The sequence below is a fragment of the Staurois parvus genome, unplaced genomic scaffold, assembly GCF_062004578.1.
Source record: "Staurois parvus isolate SC_StPar_1 unplaced genomic scaffold, SC_StPar_1.0 ptg000017l, whole genome shotgun sequence".
NCBI lineage: Eukaryota > Metazoa > Chordata > Amphibia > Anura > Ranidae > Staurois > Staurois parvus.
Window position 1 is genome coordinate 22,585,385 of NW_028317813.1, and position 19,470 is coordinate 22,604,854.

Sequence of the window (19,470 nt, forward strand, 5' to 3'; positions counted from 1 at the left end):
ATCTGGGAAGCCACAAAGTAGGGGGTCCTAACATTCAAGGATTGTACAGATCAAAATTTGGAATCCCCCTTTAAAACCCAGTTTTTGCGGCAAGGCCTCAATCTTCACCCTATTCTAGCTGTGACATTAATCTGTAAAACTCAGGCAGAATTAGCTAATTAAAAATTAAAGAGAATAGGGAGGCACACACCAATTGCTGGCACAATCACCATGTGTAAAAAAAACAGCTTCAGCTTGTCTCCTCCCAAGCCATGCCACACTGACTCTTTTTACCCTCCCATGGGTTTGGTCATAGATACCTCAGTGACTAAGTATGTGGAAGGGTGAAACGCACCAAGAAGAGTCACTTGGAATGAGATGAGCTATAGTTGCTTTTCTACACATGGTGATTGGATTGGAAACTAATATGCGGCTCCCTATTCTGTTTGCTACTTGGTTCGGCAGGCTGGACAAGCCCTGTTGAATGTTGGCACCCAACAGCATTGCAGCCACCCGGTTGTTGCATGTTTGATCTTTGAGTGCCCCTCTTCATTTTTTTCTTATGGTCTCAGAATGAGTTAATTTCCTCAAAGTGATTTCTCCACTGCACCAGTGGATTCCTTCCTAGTTGAGCGGATGTCTAGGTTTTACGCTTTGTCTTTGATGGTGTGCCGGAAGCCTCTCAATATATGGATTGCTTGGTTTAGCCAGAGCACTCCGGCTAAATCGCTGGGATGCAGACACTGCATCCAAGGAGCGCCTAACCCTCTTGATCTTAGGACAATGCCTCTTTGGACCTGCCTTTAACATTATCAATGGTAATATCATCATTTAGACAAGCCTTGGAAATACTGGGAGAATATAGTCTGGTCAGATTGGACCAAAATTGTACTCTTTGGATGCCATAATACACACCATGTTTGGAGGTCAAATGTAAAAGTTTGGAGCTGAAAGCATAGTTACATAGATAGTCTGTTTGAAAAAAGACAAAAGTCCATCCAGTTCAACCTTTAAAAAAAAAAAAAAAAAATCATGGTGTGGGACTGTTTTTCAGCATACAATACTGGCAAATTTCATATCATTGAAAGAAGGCAGAATGGAAAAATGTACAAAGACATTCTTGATAAAAGTCTGCTGTCATCTACCAGGATGATGAAGATGAAACGAGGGTGGACATTTCAGCAAGACAATGTCCCAAACAAAAAGCCAAAGAAACTCAGTTGGTTTCAAAGAAAGAAAATAAAGCTGCTAGAATGGCCCAGTCGATCACCTGACTTGATTCTATTAGAAAATCTTTGGAAAGAACTAAAGATCAGAGTTCATAGAATATGCCCACGGAGCCTTCAAGATTTGAAGACTATTTGTGAGGAAGAATCGGCCAAAATTGCACCTGAGCAATGCATGCAACTAGTTTCTCCATACAGGAGATGTCTTGAAGCTGTCATTACCAACAAAGGATTTTGTACGAAGTATTAAATACATTTCAGTTAGCATGTTCAATACGTTTCCCTGTAATTCCAGTTTATTACACATAACAATAATTTCTGAACTCATTTGTCTTGGTTTCTTTGTGTGTATGGATTGCATGGATTGTTATCAACATGTCGTGAAAATTTCATGTCAATAGCATCCTTAGCAATATATTTACTGAGGAAAAATAGTGACGGGTTCAATGCCTATTTTACCCGCTGTATATTTACAAGGTTTGCAGCATGAACCGCAAATTCTGAATTATGACCCACTTGTATCTGACTTGTTAGAAAGACTGAGCGTTGTTTTTTGTTGTTTCACAGGCTGAGCGTCCCATTGTCCGGCAAAACAGGCCTGGTCGTCCTGCTAAGAACAGAAGACGGAGGATGATTTAGCATGTTTTAGCCATTTTTATTACAATACCATAATCGGCAGACCTGTATCTGCTGTTTTTCACCTCAAAGGCACTTCCCATATCCTCAGACAACCTTACATTTTAGACTGCATACAGCTAGCTAGAGATAAAATGTATATTTGTTATTTCCTATAAAAGAAACAAACCATCATGTTCACCCTGTCTTACACACTGCACTGGTTTGAAACCATCTCCCCTTGTCTGTTCTGCATCCTGGCTTTAACTCTGTACCCCTCAGGTGTGGTAAGGGAGTTATGGATCTCTGAGAATCTACTAAGGTATATATATCAAGAATGGCAAGAAAAGTCTGAAATGTATTTATCCACCGACATATGTACTTTCTGTACATATATACTTTCTTATATGTATATATGTACATATATACATATCACTGCTGATTAAGAGGTTGTCATGGTCATCTCATGCTAACTTGTATATAAAAAGTTGCCTCATGGACTTCAAAGTGCAAAATAGCCTCTGAAGAATCAGTATAACCAGTAGCTTGGCAATATACAGACTGCAGCTCCCAGCATGCTTAATCTCTGTTTACTAAAGAAGCATACTGGGCTCTGCAGCAGGCTGACTGGCTACTTTCACCTTTTCCTTATCACTAGATTGAGCCATACAGTGTTCTGCTGGGCTCTCAAAAGCACAAACTGCACGTTTTACTTGCTCTTTGCCATCCATGACACTATTTTAATTTATTTTCTGCTGTATGTAAGTTCTCCCTGCTTTTTCTGCAACCTGTTACAAATGGATGTCAGTTGTACTGCTCTCCTGTCCACTTGTTGTTTTTTTTGTCTCTGGCTTGTTCAGCTGCTATGCAGTGGCCACATCACAACATTTAACCAGCCCTTTTAAATAGATGCTCATGTGTAGAGTTTTAGTGATAGTACACAACACTTTTATTTAATTATCCTTAATCAAATTGTGAATTCTTTAGTAAGAACTGTTTTATTATCCTAATATTTTATGGCCAAAATAATTCTGCAGGGTATCAACATTTTGTTGATTGTAATATAAAATTGATATTATAATGTGTATTCAGGCAAATTAGCTTTTGATTTTTTGCCCTCCCTTACATAATGCTTTTAATATCGTCATATAATTACCTAGTACCTAAATATGTGAAGATAATATGGCCAGTGTGCCCTCTCTTTTTACTATTTTGGGTCATTTGCCCAACGTGACAAAGTTTTGGATAGAGTGGAAAGGGATTAGAACACCTGTCAGTTTTTATTGCTGTCTGTGCCCCCATTAAGGAGATTCACCCTCTCTATGTGTCCTGTTTACCATTATCATTGAAAATGAAAGTAAATTGACCTCTTCACCCCAACAGGTACGCAAATACATCTGGGCCTTGACGCCGAGCGGATGCATATTGGCGTACCAATTGTAAATGAACGTGCTGAGAGTGCGCACCCTTCGTGCTCCCAGCACATGTGTCGGCGTTCCATGGAAAGGTCCCAATCTCTCCTTGCAATTGGGACCTTTTCGATCATGTGACTGCCGTAATCACGTCGGTCACATAACCCCACCCCCCCCGCCTCCTGTCGGCAGAAACCCCTTAAAGGGCTGGAAGGTGCCGGCATGAAGGGGTGAAAATAACAAATTTTGGGTTGTCACCAGAAAAGTAATAGAGGGGAAATCTTCCAATGGGGACACTAGTACTGGTGTCCTGGGTGTCCCCAAGAAATTACCATAATTTGCAGGGATTTTCTCTCACTTCCTGTCTGACTATGGGACTGGAAGTGAAGGGTAATCTCCGCAACAGATGGCGAAAACAAAATCTTGGCAGGGGTTATAACCCTCCCTTACTCTATCCAACCTGAAAAAAAAAGTTTTCACTATAGTTCTACTTTAAGAGTAATAAGCTTTGATGATCTTTAAAGTGTTTCTCTTTGCAGCTTTGGATTGCTCTTGCTTCCAGTTAAGTCATTTATTAAAGAAGTGCAAGCTGTGCCATGACAGATGTTTCTGCAGTGCTGGGTGTACAGGGAGGAAATTGTCAAAAACAGAACATCTAAAGTCCGGATTTAATTTTGTTCAGACTCTTATCATAGCAAGTCAACACATTTCAGAGGTTCAGAGTGTCCCTTTCATCAGGGCTGTTGAACAAAGTGTGTATTGATCTGAATAAAATGAAATCTGGATTTTATACACTCTGCTTTTGTGCTTTCCTCCTTGCATACCCAGTCCCTACTCAAGCAAAGAACCGATCTTGTGCCACCACTCTTGGGAAAGCCGCCCAATTACAGTATACCTTTTATACTGCTCATGCCCTAGTTCACACCAATTTGTTTTGTCACGCGATTTGACAATTCACACCCCATTTGTGGCAATGGAACCATTCAAATGGTTGTGCCCCAAGTCGCAGTAATTTAATAAGGTTCCTGCACTACTTTTCTGTGATTTTTATCGTGGCTTGCGTTGACTTCTGTTGAATGAAGTCTCAAGCCACAATAACACTGAACATCCAAATTGTACTCATCTGCGGTTTTGAATTTGCGTTGAAGTAGCCTGATTTCAAAGCCACACTGGTGTGAACCAGGGCTAAGACGTGATCGAAAACAGCTTCACTTTTCTGACATTTAGCTCTCCACACCTTACTTCCTGAGATGTTTCCACAGTCATTTGAAGTATAATGCTTTTCTGGTTTCTTCTGCATTATTAGCAATGAGGGGGGAGCTGGTAATGGTTTGTATTATTCAGTTGTACTTGTTCCGTAATGTTGAACATGTTTTACCACAAATCCAAGTAGCTTCCTCAGCTCTAATGAGTGTCTGGAACATACCCCAGAATTTTTACCTACATGAATAACTTGGAAATCTACTTTAATGAGTGCTGAAACATCCTCAGAACAAGTTCAGTTGAATCTGATTACCAGCTACTAGCTATACCATGGCCTGGATAAATGAGAACCTTCACAGAAAAGGAAAGGAAAGGAATCTCATCAATAGTGATGATTGTCAGGGGATGACTTGCAGTTGTTCCAAGAAACAACCTGATGGAAAGCAAGAACAATTTGTAGCTGAATGGAAAAACACAATAAATTTTAATCACAATTATTTCATGCTACCATTGTAAAAAGCACTTTGTACTCTGCATATGTCCATAAAGGACTGCAGAGATTGAATTGCCAGTGGCTTGTTACTTCACTGTAAGAAATACTCCTGTATATTAAAAAGAGTAATAGAGTAACAAGCACCAGTGATCTTCCCAGGCAAACAAAATGGTTGAACCCTGCTACTTTATTTTATTTTATTTCTTTTTTAATTATCAGATGACTGAAAAGAAAAATGTTTGAGATATGATTATTAATTATTTTTATAGATACAAATTATTTTCAACTATACTGTAGGCAATGTATATTGCCATGCATATTGTAATTTACATTGGGTGGCCATTTGGTGGTCCAAACTGAAAAAGAAATATAAGGATTAATAATTGGTTTCAGTAATCAATTTTATTTTTGCAAGTTCTGTAAAATATGTGCAGTATATTGCACATGTCTCCATAATGAACATTGCCATTGATATCTATATACCTGCGTCTATCACAAATGTATAATCTTGGTTGGTGAATTATACCGATAAAGGGTCACAAAATCTAAACACTATCTACCATATATAAGAAGCCATAAAACATTTATAGAAGAGGATTCAAACATTTGCTTAATAGGATAAGTGTAGCAGAGTGAATGCTATTAGTGCTTGTACAGAGGAGCAGTGAGTTGTACGTTGCATGTCCAAACCAATATTCTGCACTTCCTTAGGTGCTAGAAAGGGCTTTGCCATGCAAGTGATACATTTCATTTATTGCTGTGTATATGTGGAGCTCACATTCACACACTCTGCAAGTAAATGCACAGGGACGTGGACCTCCTTAACACTGCCTTTTAGATGCAGCCACAGAATTCCAGTGGAAAGAATCAGTGAACTCTTGCAGCTGGAATAACTGGGGCATTTGAATAGCAGTGGCCTCTCAGCCCAGATAAATTAATTATAGGCTGACCGTAGCTGCCGCTGTTAACATGTAGCCGTACACAAAGCACTTGCCTACAGTTAGGGATAGCATGGATGCAATCAGCTGCTCTTCGCATGCCCCAGTCATTCTAGCCACAAGAATCCACTGATTCTTGCTGCTGAAATACAGTGACTGCATCTTAATGGACGTGTCAAGGAGGCCTAATCTTTGTGCACACAAGCATCAGTTTGTATAGGAGAAGTGTGTACAGCAAACCTTTGGAAACTTTTCAGGAATACTCTTTGCTATAGCTTTGTTGAAGCTTTAAAAAGAATCTTCAGTTTCACTATGGAGATATTAAACATAGACCCTAATGGAAGTAGGGACTGTCACTTTAAACATGCAACAAGCTTTCAGAAGTGCGAAGACCTGATAGAAGTTTTTTTTTTTTAAATGGCTGTACTCACAGTAAGATCCACATTTAACTTTCCCATTTGGGGCTGAATAGAGCTGCAAATGCTTTGAGAAAGCTACTAAAAGCCTAATGGATGTTTTGGAAACGTTTGCTGCACATACTGCTTTTATACAAGGCCAAAATGTTCAGTTCAAATGGCATTACTGCACAGGGTGTCACCTGAAAGTTGCTCTCCCCATCTCCCACAAAAAAAACATTTTGTGATTTTAGGTTATCTGTAAACTGGACCAGTATCTTGTATTTTAGGTTACTGACTCTTAAAACGTAAATATCTAGTGGCCTCTTGCCTTTTAAGCTGACCACACACTTTTTACAATCTACTAAGCTAAGGCTTAATTGCACAAGAATCTCAGTGTATGGAGCCATACAAGACCTTGACAAGTGTAGAAGGTAGAAGCAACAGTGATGAAATGGACAGAGTTTGGTTTCATTAGAACTAAGCCAAATGTATGTGATTGTTCAATTCTGTGTTCGTCTCTTTGGTTAGCACTGAAATTGTACAATCATATCATTGTGTGTGAAGTAATCTGGCGTTGTTTACATGTAGCCACCCTATGTTTACTATGAGAACATTGGAAAATTGGATTGTAGCGAAAAAAGGTTTTATTGTGTATGGCCTCCTTTACCCATTTGACTTGTAGAGTGTGCTAATCTTTCACAGCAAAGTTTATACTGTATATATTAATGTGCAATTTCTTCATTTTGTAAACTGCATTGGAAAAATAGAAGGGAAACTATGGCTACTATGGGCAGCACATTCAGTTGCTCCATGTTTTTATGCATGAACTCACTGGGGTTGATTTACTCAAACTGGAGAGCACAAAATCTGGTGCAGCTGCACATAGACACCAATCACCTTTTAACTTCAGCTTGTCCAAATAAGCTTTGGGAACACAAAAAAAAAAAAAAAAAAAAACAACCTGGAAGCTGATTGGTTTCTATACAAGAGCTGCACCAGATTTTGCATTCTGCAGTTTTAGTAAGTCGGCCTCACTGAGTACAAGTATCTACGAAGTCATTTGTAGACAGAGTTGGAGACTGCAGCAGTTAGTGTAACATGCTGTTGACTTTAAGGATAAGACGCAAAGGACACATTTCAGTTCCCATCGTTCTCTGCACTGTTGCACATACTGTACATTTTGTTGAATCCGTAAACAAACCTCAAATCTTCATAAAGCCAGTACACTGTATCCCGGGTCAGATCTACAAAAGAAGTACTGTATAAAGCATTTCTGTCTTTACAGATTCCAGTTTCCAAACTGCATTTTAGCAGAGGGTTGGGCCACCTAAAGGTTCACATTTTTCAGGTCACAAAATAAAAAAAAAATCTATAATGTAGTGAAAGTGGTCTGGTAGGTTCTGTACAGCTGGATAATGCAATGGAAATGTTCCTGACACCAAGGGCCAGAAGAGCAGGAAAAGTGATTAGGATGAGGTATTTGTTGAGGCTGCTTTGTCCTGTCCTTGTTTACCCTAAAGTCTCCACTGAGAAGGCATCCTAACCCCCCTACAAATATGGCGCTTAATCTGATGGACCAGGAACCTGAACATCCGCACTATGCATTTGCCAAAAAAAAAATCTTTCAGTACTCCATCCCTGACATAAAGCAGCATTAATATCCACAGATCTGCATACAGAAGTTACAATATGTTTAGTGATGTTTGTCATCACACATCAGCTTGCATTCTTTCCACTCTAAACTGTTGGAAGATGGGATTTGGCTGATTACTATTGTTAACTGCATTCCACACTCAGGCCATGCAAGTGTAACAACAGATTTCACAATTTGCTATCTGTAAATAAGAAAGCTGAGAAAGCATACAGGAGAAAACATGCAACGGTGCATATTCACAAAGACTGCAGAATAAGTGCGCTTGTAGTGCAGGGAAGGGATAGAAACCAGTTTTGTTGTCCATTCTCTCATTGTTAAGGTTTCCCCCTCTTCACCAGTAAAGAGAGTGGAGTTTCTCCCCAGTGGGAGCACATACAGAAGTATAAGCAATCCTTTAATATCTCTATCCAAAATGAAACCAAAAAAAAAAAGGTTTAACTGGCTTTTAATAAGGTTGCCGAACTGCCTCTTTAAAAGGACAAGTCCACCCAGAAGGTATAGTGCAGCTGTGGAAGGGTGCAAAAGTGCAGCCAACGACTTGTGCATCTTTAGGCCTATTAGGGAGAAAAGTGTAGATTTTATGTGCAATCTGTTCAATTGTGCTGTCACAAAACAGTGAACTGATGTTTACATGAAAGAAGTCATTGGTAAAATTCACATATTGATACGATGTGAAAATTGCTTTATTGGTCAAAAATAGTGCAGGCTGTGCACCTAGTTGTAGTTAGTCACATTCAGCTTGATTTGTCCTGTAATGTTGAAGACATTTCACTACTTTGGCTGTAACTAACTAACAGAGGTATGCCATGACCTGGAGAAATGAGGACCTTCACTGACATGTATGTTGTGCTACTTTCCTATTGCCACTGTTCATCTGACTGAAGCAAGTTCTTGAATTAAATGGCTGAAAGCTGCAATCAGTCCCTGTGGACATTTTTTGTACTCCGGTTTTATAGAAAAACTAAGCATCTAAACTGTCATGGGAACATAGCCCTGGAGCAGTGTCCGAAAGACAAAAACCCTTTATGTGACTGGGGCTCTCCAGAGTTGGCCATTCGCAGCAAGATGCTGGCTGGCCAATTTCACAAGTTTCTCAACAACTTGTCGTGTTTGGGATATTCTACAAGGAGTAAAACATACGTTTAGGAAACAATTTTACTGTCAGTTCTGTGACCAGGTATTTAAAATAACTAACTATGCTTTTGTGTGTCTGGCTTAACTGGCCAATTTATTTGTCACTTAAAATTATTGTAGAAAAGAAAAGCAACTCAAGATATGACAGTTCAGACAGGATATGTTATGTTCCATTAGAATGCAGCAATCTAGCTTTGTTCTCTATACACATCCCTTTCCATGTTGGTGAATATGACCCTGTGTCTTTGGCCTATTGAAAATGTTGTTTTCATTTTCTTTTTAAAGGGATAAAAGAGCCATATCTTTGTAAAAATATATTATGCCCTATTTAATGGGGAACTATGTAACGTGGCACAAAATACACAATAACACTAGGTTCTGGTAGTTATTTTTCTAGTTCTTCTTAGAAACTCACAAGCTGGATTCTGAGTGGCTGCCATTGGCAACATCTCTAACTGTAAGAGCCCAACTGTTCTAACCCAGCACAGCATACATATTTGTTTATAAGCTTTATTTTTTTTAATCCTAGCTTAGTTTGCTATAATATCTTGTTTTATAGTTGACATCACTGCAAGTACATGATTCAAAGCATGACCACTCTGACACTGATAGGGTCATATACTGGGTACACAGTTAATAACCGCTATTTGTCACATTGAAAAGGCATAAGGCAAGGAATATGGGGGCTGCCAGAGCTGAAGTTTTTCAAGGCTATCATTCATATACTTCATGATTTACTTAGGAGCTGCTGATTTGGTGTAGTCAGGTTTATATTTGGTGTTTGGACACTATACACATGCTTTTTCCAGGTCAGCAATTCAGTAGTAAAATAAACCTCTGGCTGACAGCCTTGTACTATTCATCTGTAAACCAAGTCGCCAATGGCAGCCCCCATAATTAAGGTCTGTTTTGAGGCATTATGTTGTGTGTTTAGACATATTTTACACACATTATGATATTTTCAGTCAGGTTGATGCAGCAAACAAGACTCTCTAATGTACCTCAGTGCGATAAGCGATTGTCTAGGGGGCTTTGGAAAACTATGGCCTTTTTGTGTCCAGAAATTTAGCAGTTGAATGCATGACAACATGTCTAGTGTAAAGAAATCAATCATTTATACATATAGTAAGGCTAGGACACACCCCTACAATTAAAGGTGTACTATCAGTCCACCCTAAAGCTGGCCATAGATTATGCGATTTTCTTTCCTGCAACTACAGGTCCCTCCAACTGAGCTATTGAGTTCTCCTGGTGGGGGGGGGCATCCCTGCAGGGAGAAAACAATAGTTATTGCGAGCGGATATAGCTGCTGGCAATAATGGCATGAAAAATCTGACAGGCTTTTTGTACCTAGGTCTTACAACAATCGATTGGGTACAATCAGCCTGCCCATAGATGATTCGAATCTCAGCCGGTCCTTGCTGAACCAGCTGGGATTTAAACCATCTATGGCCAGCTTTAGAGTAATCATTTTAGAGTGGATCCAATATACACCCAAAAAGTGTGTAGTCCACATGGACCCTGTTAGAGAAATATCCCTAAATTTTCTAACCACAATTGCCTACTGCAGCTTAATTTTACAAAGCAATATAGTCATATCTGATTTTTTTTTTTTTTTTGACCTTTTGGTTTCCATGATTGCTCCGCAGGATGAGATGTGTGGTGGTTGCTATTCAGAATGAATATCACCCCTGCATCTGGTAAGAGAAACACAATGTGGTTGCGGGAACAAGTGCAATTCCTGCACCCGCAACCAACCCATAGCCATGGGTCTAGTGTGAACCCGGGGTAATACAACCACAAAACCTGTTGCTTGGTGTATCACATAAGTCAAATTTAGGATAAGAATTCAGAAGCAAGTTCTTTGGTAGTTGATTTTCTCTGCTGGGGTCCCAAAAAGATTCAGGATACCAGTTCCCTCCGTTTGGTGAAGGTTGGCCAGTGGAATGCTGATTCTTACTTGAATATGTGAACTGTTACATACCATAAGCTTTGTAACTCTGCTCTGGTTTGTGATTCAGGGACACATCAGCAGTTCCCTTTAGTCCTTTAGTATGCAGGGAATCCACAGCTCAGCCGAAAAATACCAATCATCCATGTAACCTTATAAATGCAGTGTGATCTCTAAGATCCCCCTTGTACACCACAGAAATACCTTTTTGATTTTGGTAGTTCTTTTCACACTTAGCATTATTTGTAGTGCAAATAGACACCTTCATACATGTAAGCATGCATGATTAAACACGCCTAACAACGCCTTAATATTCCCATCACTGCTTATCTATAGGTCTAAATGGGCCCTCACACACTACTGCCATAATGCATAGCCAGACATGGCACCCATTTCCTGTAGAAGTGTTCCAGATTTTCATTTCTCCTGTCTTATTGCAGAGCAACTAGCATTGTCAGACACCTCAGTTGTCCAATCCACAGGCAATTTGGATGGAAAATCTCAGGAAATGAGGAAGGAAGCTTTTAGATATGTATGTCATAGCAGGAGTTTGTGCATAACAAGACTCACTGAACAGAATTGGAAATCCTTTTGGCAGGTAAAACCATACTTGTGTGTTTTAGTTATTTAGCAGTTTACTAGGAATTATGCTTTACTACTTTACAGACGCTGTACACATCTCAACATTTATCTTCTATTTCACGTATTTGCACCTAGTGCAAAAGTAAAGTCGGACTAGTTCACCTGACACCTATTATCACCTATGTCTATATCCCAGATGTAGCTTTGCTACCCAATTACTGCACACTACAACTAGCTCTATACAGACCTGTCATTGAGGGGGACAAGTGACTGTAAATTCTCCTTCCTATCTGATGGAAGCAAAGCACTTCACAAGGAATGCGTTTAGACCTCTTCAGCAGGGACGGAGTTATTGTGTACACTCAATTATGCAAATGTATAACTCTGTTATTTGTGTTTGTAAATATTGTATAGTCCGTTTGTCTTGTTTACTTCTAAGGCAAAAAAAAAAAATATGACAACAAAAAAAGACCGTTTTTGTATCAATTTATGCCTTTTCATGTAAAATATTTTCCCGTTTTAAGTTTTTAATATTTTTTTGTACAAAATAAAGGAAAACAAGGCAAAACTTTTACATTTGTGAATTTTAGCTTTTTATATGGAGGTTGACTTTAATTTAACAGATGAAAATATTTTGAAACATTTTTAGATTTTATGTTTTCTGATCATTGAGGGGTTGTTTTATTTTGTATCAAGTATTAAAATGAAAAGTGTGGTAATATGTTTAAACAAAAAAGTGTCTGTGTTTTATTTTTTATTGAATTTGCTGTGCTTTTTGTCAGGATGAATGATACGTTTATTGTTAAAAGTATTATTAAACCCTCCATGGGAAAAGAAACGAGGAAAAAAAATGTAGTGGCATTACAAGATTTATGTTTCTTGTCCCATTTTTGTTTGCAGTTTTTTTTTTTTTTTTTTTATAGCATGATGAGCCTAGAAAATGTTTGGTGTTCAGTTTCCACCAAGGGTGGCTCCTTTTGGTTTCTCAGGGGATCCCTGGAGGCCACCTATAGGCTTCCTAACATGCTCGCTCCCATTTAGGGGCTTCATATGCTGCTCTCAGGGAATCCTGATCAGGTGTTCTATTGAATGAACATGCACAGTATGAGTGGCACAGGGAGTCGGGGAAGCACAGCACAGATATCTTTCAAAAAGAGGTATGTTTGCAGCAAAGCACAGGAACATAGTTTGCTTTACAGCAAGTTAAGCTGAGCTAGATAATAAAAAGGATTTTCCATTTTGGGTTTAATACTACTTTAACTGAATTAACCTTCACAAAAAGCACTGGCAAAATAGTATTTACTACTCTTACATACCTGAAGGAAGGCAAGCTTACCCCAAAAGTTGAATGCTTTCTTGTAGTGATCAATCACAACTTTAGGCTTCATGCACACTGGTGTCAATAATACAGCATTCGGGTCCACAACGCGGACATTTGTCAACAGCTCTGAATGTTTTCAATGGTCTTTTGTGTATAACTTTCAGAAGATTTTACAAGCTATGTGCTTACCAAATCAAGAAAAACTGGCATTCACAGTCTTTTAGTGTTGGTATTATGGAGTTGAACATAGCTGAAATGATGTACACATCTAAACCTGCTTGAAAACCGGAACATTTTAAAAGTGGAAAATGTGATCTGGGAAGAACAAAACAGACATTTTGACTTGCCAGTAAATTCCACAGTACAGGATGCAAAAGGCATATTATTCAAACATCCCGAGCTGTAGGCCTCAGATGGCTGGACATTGATGAGCTTTTGAGGATATGCCCCCCTGGGGCACCTTCCCTATGACCCTACCCCACACAGGGTGTCCAGTGTTTTGTAGCAAGTAATGGAGAGTTTAGGGAGAGTGTCCTGTATGCTAAAATATGGAATTTACAAGTAAGTCAGAATTCCTGTGATCTTAATCATACAGTACAGGACACAGGCATACATTTCATACACCATGGAAGATCACCAAGTGATGAATTTAAAGCTGGGCAACAACTAGGCAAACTGAGCTGTGCCAATGGGCCCAAAAACAAAGGTAAAAGACCCAGATTCAGAGTGCCACTGCAAGTGGCTTGCCCACTGTTGAAGTGGTGATCCACCAGAACAAGGAATTTCTTGTTTGGGGAGAAAGGAACATGGGTAGAGCCAGGAAAAGAGCCTACTTTTTCCCATACCAACAGGACATTTAGCTGAAGAGTTCTTGAATGGAATTGGGCAATAGGCAGGGGTGTATTTACAACAAGGCATCTTTCGGGGGCAGCACCACCCCCCCACAGAAGGAAGGGATAGAATAAGGGACACAAGCAGCATGGGGACCAGGCGGGATCTGAGGGAGGCTGCTGGCTGCTTGATGGTGTATGCAGAGCCTGACTCTTGTTCTGTTCCCGGGGATGTCTGGAGCTGTGAAGGTGAGTGTCCTCTCTCACGGGGGGGGGGGGGGGAGAGGCTGGAGTGTTGTTGGTCAATGTCAGGCTCTCTTTGTGGGAGATGGGGGTGTTGGTCGGTGCCAGGGTCTCTCTGTGGGGGGGAGCTGATTTTTGTGTTGCCTAGGGCAGCACAAAACCTAAATACACCACTGGCAATAGGTATTGCCTTGACGAAGGCTACCATTACGCCCAGAACTCTCATGACAAATCTTATAGTGGGATTTCTTTTGGATCTCGGTAATATATTTGTTAAGGTAGTGTGTTTGTCACTTCCATTTCCCATATCCCTGTATATTGCGATGGCTAAGATGCCCATCTAAACATTTTTTTTTTTTTTAAATCACATTCCCTGCAGACACCACCAACTGTGGAAGGGAGTTACACATCCTCACCCTCTAAAAGTAAAGAAAAGGGTTTAGGGTTAAACCATTTCCCATCCAACTTCATTGAATGGCCTCACTTTCTTAAAAGACCCAACTCTAAATAATTTACTCCTTATTTTAGAATCGCCATTTAGATGTTTGTATATTGCGATCATATCTACAAAGCGTCATTTTTCCAGGATGAATAAGTTTAATGTTTGCAATCATTCCTTATAACTGAGGACCTCCAGCACCCTTATCAGCTGTTGTCCTTCTCTGGACTCTCTCCAGCACCAGCACATTCATTTTTGAGGACTGATGACTAGAATTGTTCAGAATGCTTAAGATGTAGCTGAACCAGAGTTTTGTTAAGTAGAATTATAGATTTATCTGGAGTAAATACCCCTTTCCATCCTCAATTCCCCCAAAGGTTCTCCCCCAAGCAGATGATTTGCATTCCTTTTTTTAGCGCCCAAGTTTATTATTTTACATTTATCTACATTAAACTTTGTGCCACATTGTAGCCCACCTTTTATTTTATCAAGGTCTTCCTGTAAAGTTGTTATAGCCACAAATGTTCTACCTCCTCCCTTGCCCCATTAGTAATGTCATCCCTCATTGTCACTAGCAAATCACTCTCGACATACAGGCACATTTACATACCGGCACAGGATCAAAGCTTGCGCACGCAGGTGTGTGTGGGGGGGGCAAGTTATTTTAATTTTTTTTAATTATTTTTTTTACACTGTCCCTTTCATTTTTTTAAAATCTTTTTTAATGCTATCACAGGGAATGCAAATATCCCCTATTTTTTTTTTAAATCTTTTTTTATTTCAAACATGAAAAACATACAGACAACAGATGCCCACGCAGGGGCAGGGTCAAAGCCCAACAAAATGTACAGAGAACAAGAACAGTTCAAAACAACCTTAGGGAGAGAAACAAAAATAAGGGGGGAAAAAAGGGGGACCACACATAATAGTCAAGGCCTAATCATGTATAGGTAATATAACAGGACTATAACATAAGGAAGGGAACCCAGCCCACAACAGCAGAGATAAAGCACCTGGATGATTATCGCTCAATCAGTTCCCCACCTCTGCTGCCACAGTGGCGGTGGAGACATTATCCAGTCAGCATGACCAAAGTTTACAAAATTTGTGGGGGCATCCTCTATTAAAATAGGTAGTCTGATAAAGGGGTAAATTAGAATTCACAAGATTTTTCCTGTAGGTCACGGCAGCGGGAGACCGGTTTTTCCAATGCAGAGTATACGAGCATAAAACAACAGGACTATTAATAAGGTGCGCTGAGCTATAGCAGGAGCCAGGGATTCTATCAGCCCCAATAAACAGAATTTCGGGTCAAGGGGAACACTAATATGTACTACTTCTTCAATTGTACTTAATACCTCCTGCCAGAAAGACATTATTAACAGGACAGGTCCAACAAAATATGAAAAAATTCCCCGTCTACATGAGAACACCGCCAGCATACTGGAGAAAAGGGGTTCATTCTATGTAACCGATAAGGGGTAAAGTAAGCCTGGTGTAAAATTTTAAATTGAATTAGTTTATCTCTGGCAGAAACTAGGGGAGATAAGGGATAAGGAATATTCGTCCTCCACCTCAAACGTAAAGATACCAATTTGGGGCTGGCCGCCACATGAAGATATCTGTATAGTACCGAAAGGGTTTTTTTCATGCATGTTACACAAAGGAACTCAGAATAGGAAAGGGAAAACAGTCGAACAGGGAACTGACCTGTAAGGACATGGGAGACCTGAAGGTATCTGAAGTAGGAGTGCAGGAGCAAATTTAATTTAGCTTGAAGAGTTGGAAAAGAGAGGAGCTCACCACGACCCATGATGTGTTCCAAGGTTTTAAAATGGTACTTAGCCCATGATTGGGGGTCTGGAAGGGAGGCGCAATGAGGAAGAGAAGGATTTAACCACAGCAGGGTATACGGGGAGCAAGTACCAGAGGGGATAGATTCCAATCTAAGCCCTGCCTCCCAGGCCCGAAGGGTGGTACACATAGATGGGGTGAGACCATGTGGTGATCTGGGGCCCCTAAACACTAGAAATTGTAGAGCTTCCAAGGATTGTAGAATCACTGCCTCCAAAACAATAGAAGTGTTGGAGAGGTCCAGCTGCAGCCACCAATGTACAGTGACCAGTTGAGCAGCAAGAAAATACCAAAAACAGTCTGGCATAGCCAAACCTCCCCTGTCTGTAGGTCTAGTAAGGGTAGAAAATTTAAATCTGGGAGGCTTGGGACCCCATAGAAAGTAAGAAAATAAGCGATTCAGTTTTGCAAAAAAATTACTTGGGAAGTCACTGAGGGGAATTGTGAAACAAGTAAACTTGGGGAGAATTTTCATCTTTAACAAATTAATGCGACCAATCAAGGAAAGGGGTAAATTGCTTTACGCCTTCAATGTTAAACGGACCTCAGACAGAACGGGGTGGAGATACAATTCCACATACTCCATAACTGACCCAGAGACCACCACCCCCAAATAAGTAAATTTTTCAACCCACTGCAAGGGAGAATCAGGAAGGGTGGAAACCAGAGCACCGGCATCCACCAGGAAGAGCAAGGATTTATGTCAGCTAACTTTCAGGGAAGAGAATGAGTTTGTGAGAGACAATGCTCCCTGAAGAGAAGGTACAGCATCATTGAGAAAGAGTAACAAATCATCTGCGTAAATGGCCACCCACTCCTCCAACCATGCCACCCGGAGACCAACAAGATCAGGGGAGACCTGAAGGACCTCTGCTATAGGCTCCATCACCACAGCAAAGATGGCAGGGAAGAGGGGGCACCCCTGTCCAGTACCACATTGCAACCCAAAGGCAGCTGAAAGAAGTCCGCCCAACCGAATTCTAGCCAAGGGTCTCAAGTAAAGAGTTTGCAACCATTCAATAAAATGCAAGGGAAAACCCATCCAACTAAACACTTCTCACAGATAGGCCGTTCCATTGTATCGAAGGCCTTCTCTATATCCAACATACCCACAGAGCCCCCATTTAGGTGAGTCGTATGAATATTAGCGAACAGACGTCGAATGTTAATATCTGTGGATCTACCTGGCATAAAACTAGTCTGGTCCGAATCAGTCACTGACGTGATCACCTTATTCAGCCTAATGGAAAAAAGCTTAATAAGGATTTTAAAATCACTATTAAGAAGCGCAATGAGCCTATAAGAAACACAAAGTTTGGGGTTCTTACACGATTTGTGAATCAACACAATATGAGCCTCAGATATAGAGTGGGGCAAGGAGCCAACTTGCAGGCAGTCCTTATATTGGGACGTCAGGATCGGGCTAAAATCTCCACATGGGTCTTGTAAAAATCTATTAGAATGCCATCAGGTCCTGGAGTTTTACCATTAGGGAAGGAGCCTATAGCAGCGGAGACCTCCTTCGCTGTAATATCCGAGACCAACAAAGCATGCTCAGAGTCGGAGAGCCAGCCAAGGGCTAATGGGTCCAACAGGGCGGCCAAGCCCAAAAGATGAGGATCTGACTTGGTGGAGGAGGAATAAAGAGAGGTATAAAAAGATTCAAATTCGTGCAAAATACCCTCCTGGGAAGACCCCCCCCCCCCCCCCACCTGCAGTGTAAAGTTTTGGAATTACACTGAGAGGCCTATCATGCTGCGACATCATCACCAATAACCTACTATTTTTATCCCCAAATTCAAAAGATTCCTGTCTGTGGGCCTAGACATCCAACCTAGTAATTTCGGACAAGTGTAAATGCAATTCTTGGTAAACGGAGGAGATGAAGTTGTAATTATCTACAGTGGGGGCAGATGAGTAATTGGAAAGGCTTCTGTTGCCTTATCTTGCAGCTGAGACATAAGGATGGAGTTTTTCCTGTACATCACCTAGAAGGGAAGGATTAGCAAATGCTGAATCGATACGTGAGGCAGTCTTGTAAGATGAGGAAAAACAGGAATAAGCCCTATCTTGAGGATGGAGCCAACGCCATACCTCGAACATGTTAGCGACCTGAGCCCAGATGGCCAGATTGGAGTTAAAGGACGCTGGGAGAACCGGCCTATCCAAGGACTGTGAGAGAATAGCGTTGAAATCCCCCATAAATAAAATTTTTTGCAGGGCAGTGAAGGGCCAGCTTCTCCAGCAAAAGGTAAAGAGGGGCCATCTGACTGGGTGGTGGTAGATACGTATTAACAATAATATATTTTTGGTTCCAGAATGACACAACTAACATAACATACCATCCATTGGGATCAATAGTAACCTCATCAACCACACATGGAATTGATTTGCTTATAAGTATAGTAACCCCATGAGAGTAGGTGGAGTAGGTGGCGTGGAACGCCCTGTGAACCCACAGCCTCTTCAGAGCTAGGATTTTGCTGCCCATAAGATGAGTCTCTTGTAACAGGACTATGTGAGGATTATGTATTTTAAGATATTGAAATAGGAGTGAGTACTTGGAATTCAGCCCCCTAACATTCCAAGAGAGGATGGAGAAACAATTTTTAGGAGCAGGCGCCATGATAATGGAAACACTTTGGCCGCAGCCGCCAAAAAATCAGGAAATGGAGCATAAGGCTTCCCATGAGCAGCAAAATATGATCAGGCCATTGCATAAAAAGGTCCAGATAAACAGAAAAGCAGTGAAATACATCCAACTTACAAATAATCCCCCCAACCACAAACAAACAACATTAAAACCCTGCCTATGCACCATAAAAAAGAAAACCAACAAAAACAGAAGTCTGGTACCTCAACCTTGCAGCTCATTTTTGTTCAAGTGTTATCATATTGTACAACACTGTCTTCTACCAGAGCAGCCTGTTTTTTTCTTGTGGTTATCTATGGGTTTCCCTTTGTATCCCGAACAATTCTTCTGGCAGTTGTGGCTGCAATCTTTCTTGGTCTACCTGTACTTGGCTTGGTATCAAGAGGTCCCTGAATTTTCTACTTCTTAGTGGAAGTGATAACTGGCATATTCAAGGCTTTGGACATCTTTTTATGTCCTTTTCCATCTTTATAAAGTTCCATTATCTTGTTACGCAGGACTTTTGACAGTTCTTTTCTGATCCCCATGGCTCAGTATCTAGCCTA

General features: G+C 40.5%; 1 protein-coding gene across 1 annotated transcript in view; it reads left to right on the forward strand.

Moving 5' to 3' along the window:
• The window catches only part of MBD6 (methyl-CpG binding domain protein 6), a 114,251-nt gene extending 102,092 nt beyond the window's left edge, over positions 1-12,159 (forward strand). The window contains exon 13 of the mRNA XM_089681328.1: positions 1,773-12,159. Coding sequence (XP_089537454.1) covers positions 1,773-1,844 — 72 coding nt within the window. The 3' untranslated portion in view covers positions 1,845-12,159. The remainder of the gene's footprint in view (positions 1-1,772) is intronic.
• Positions 12,160-19,470: the final 7,311 nt, after the last annotated feature.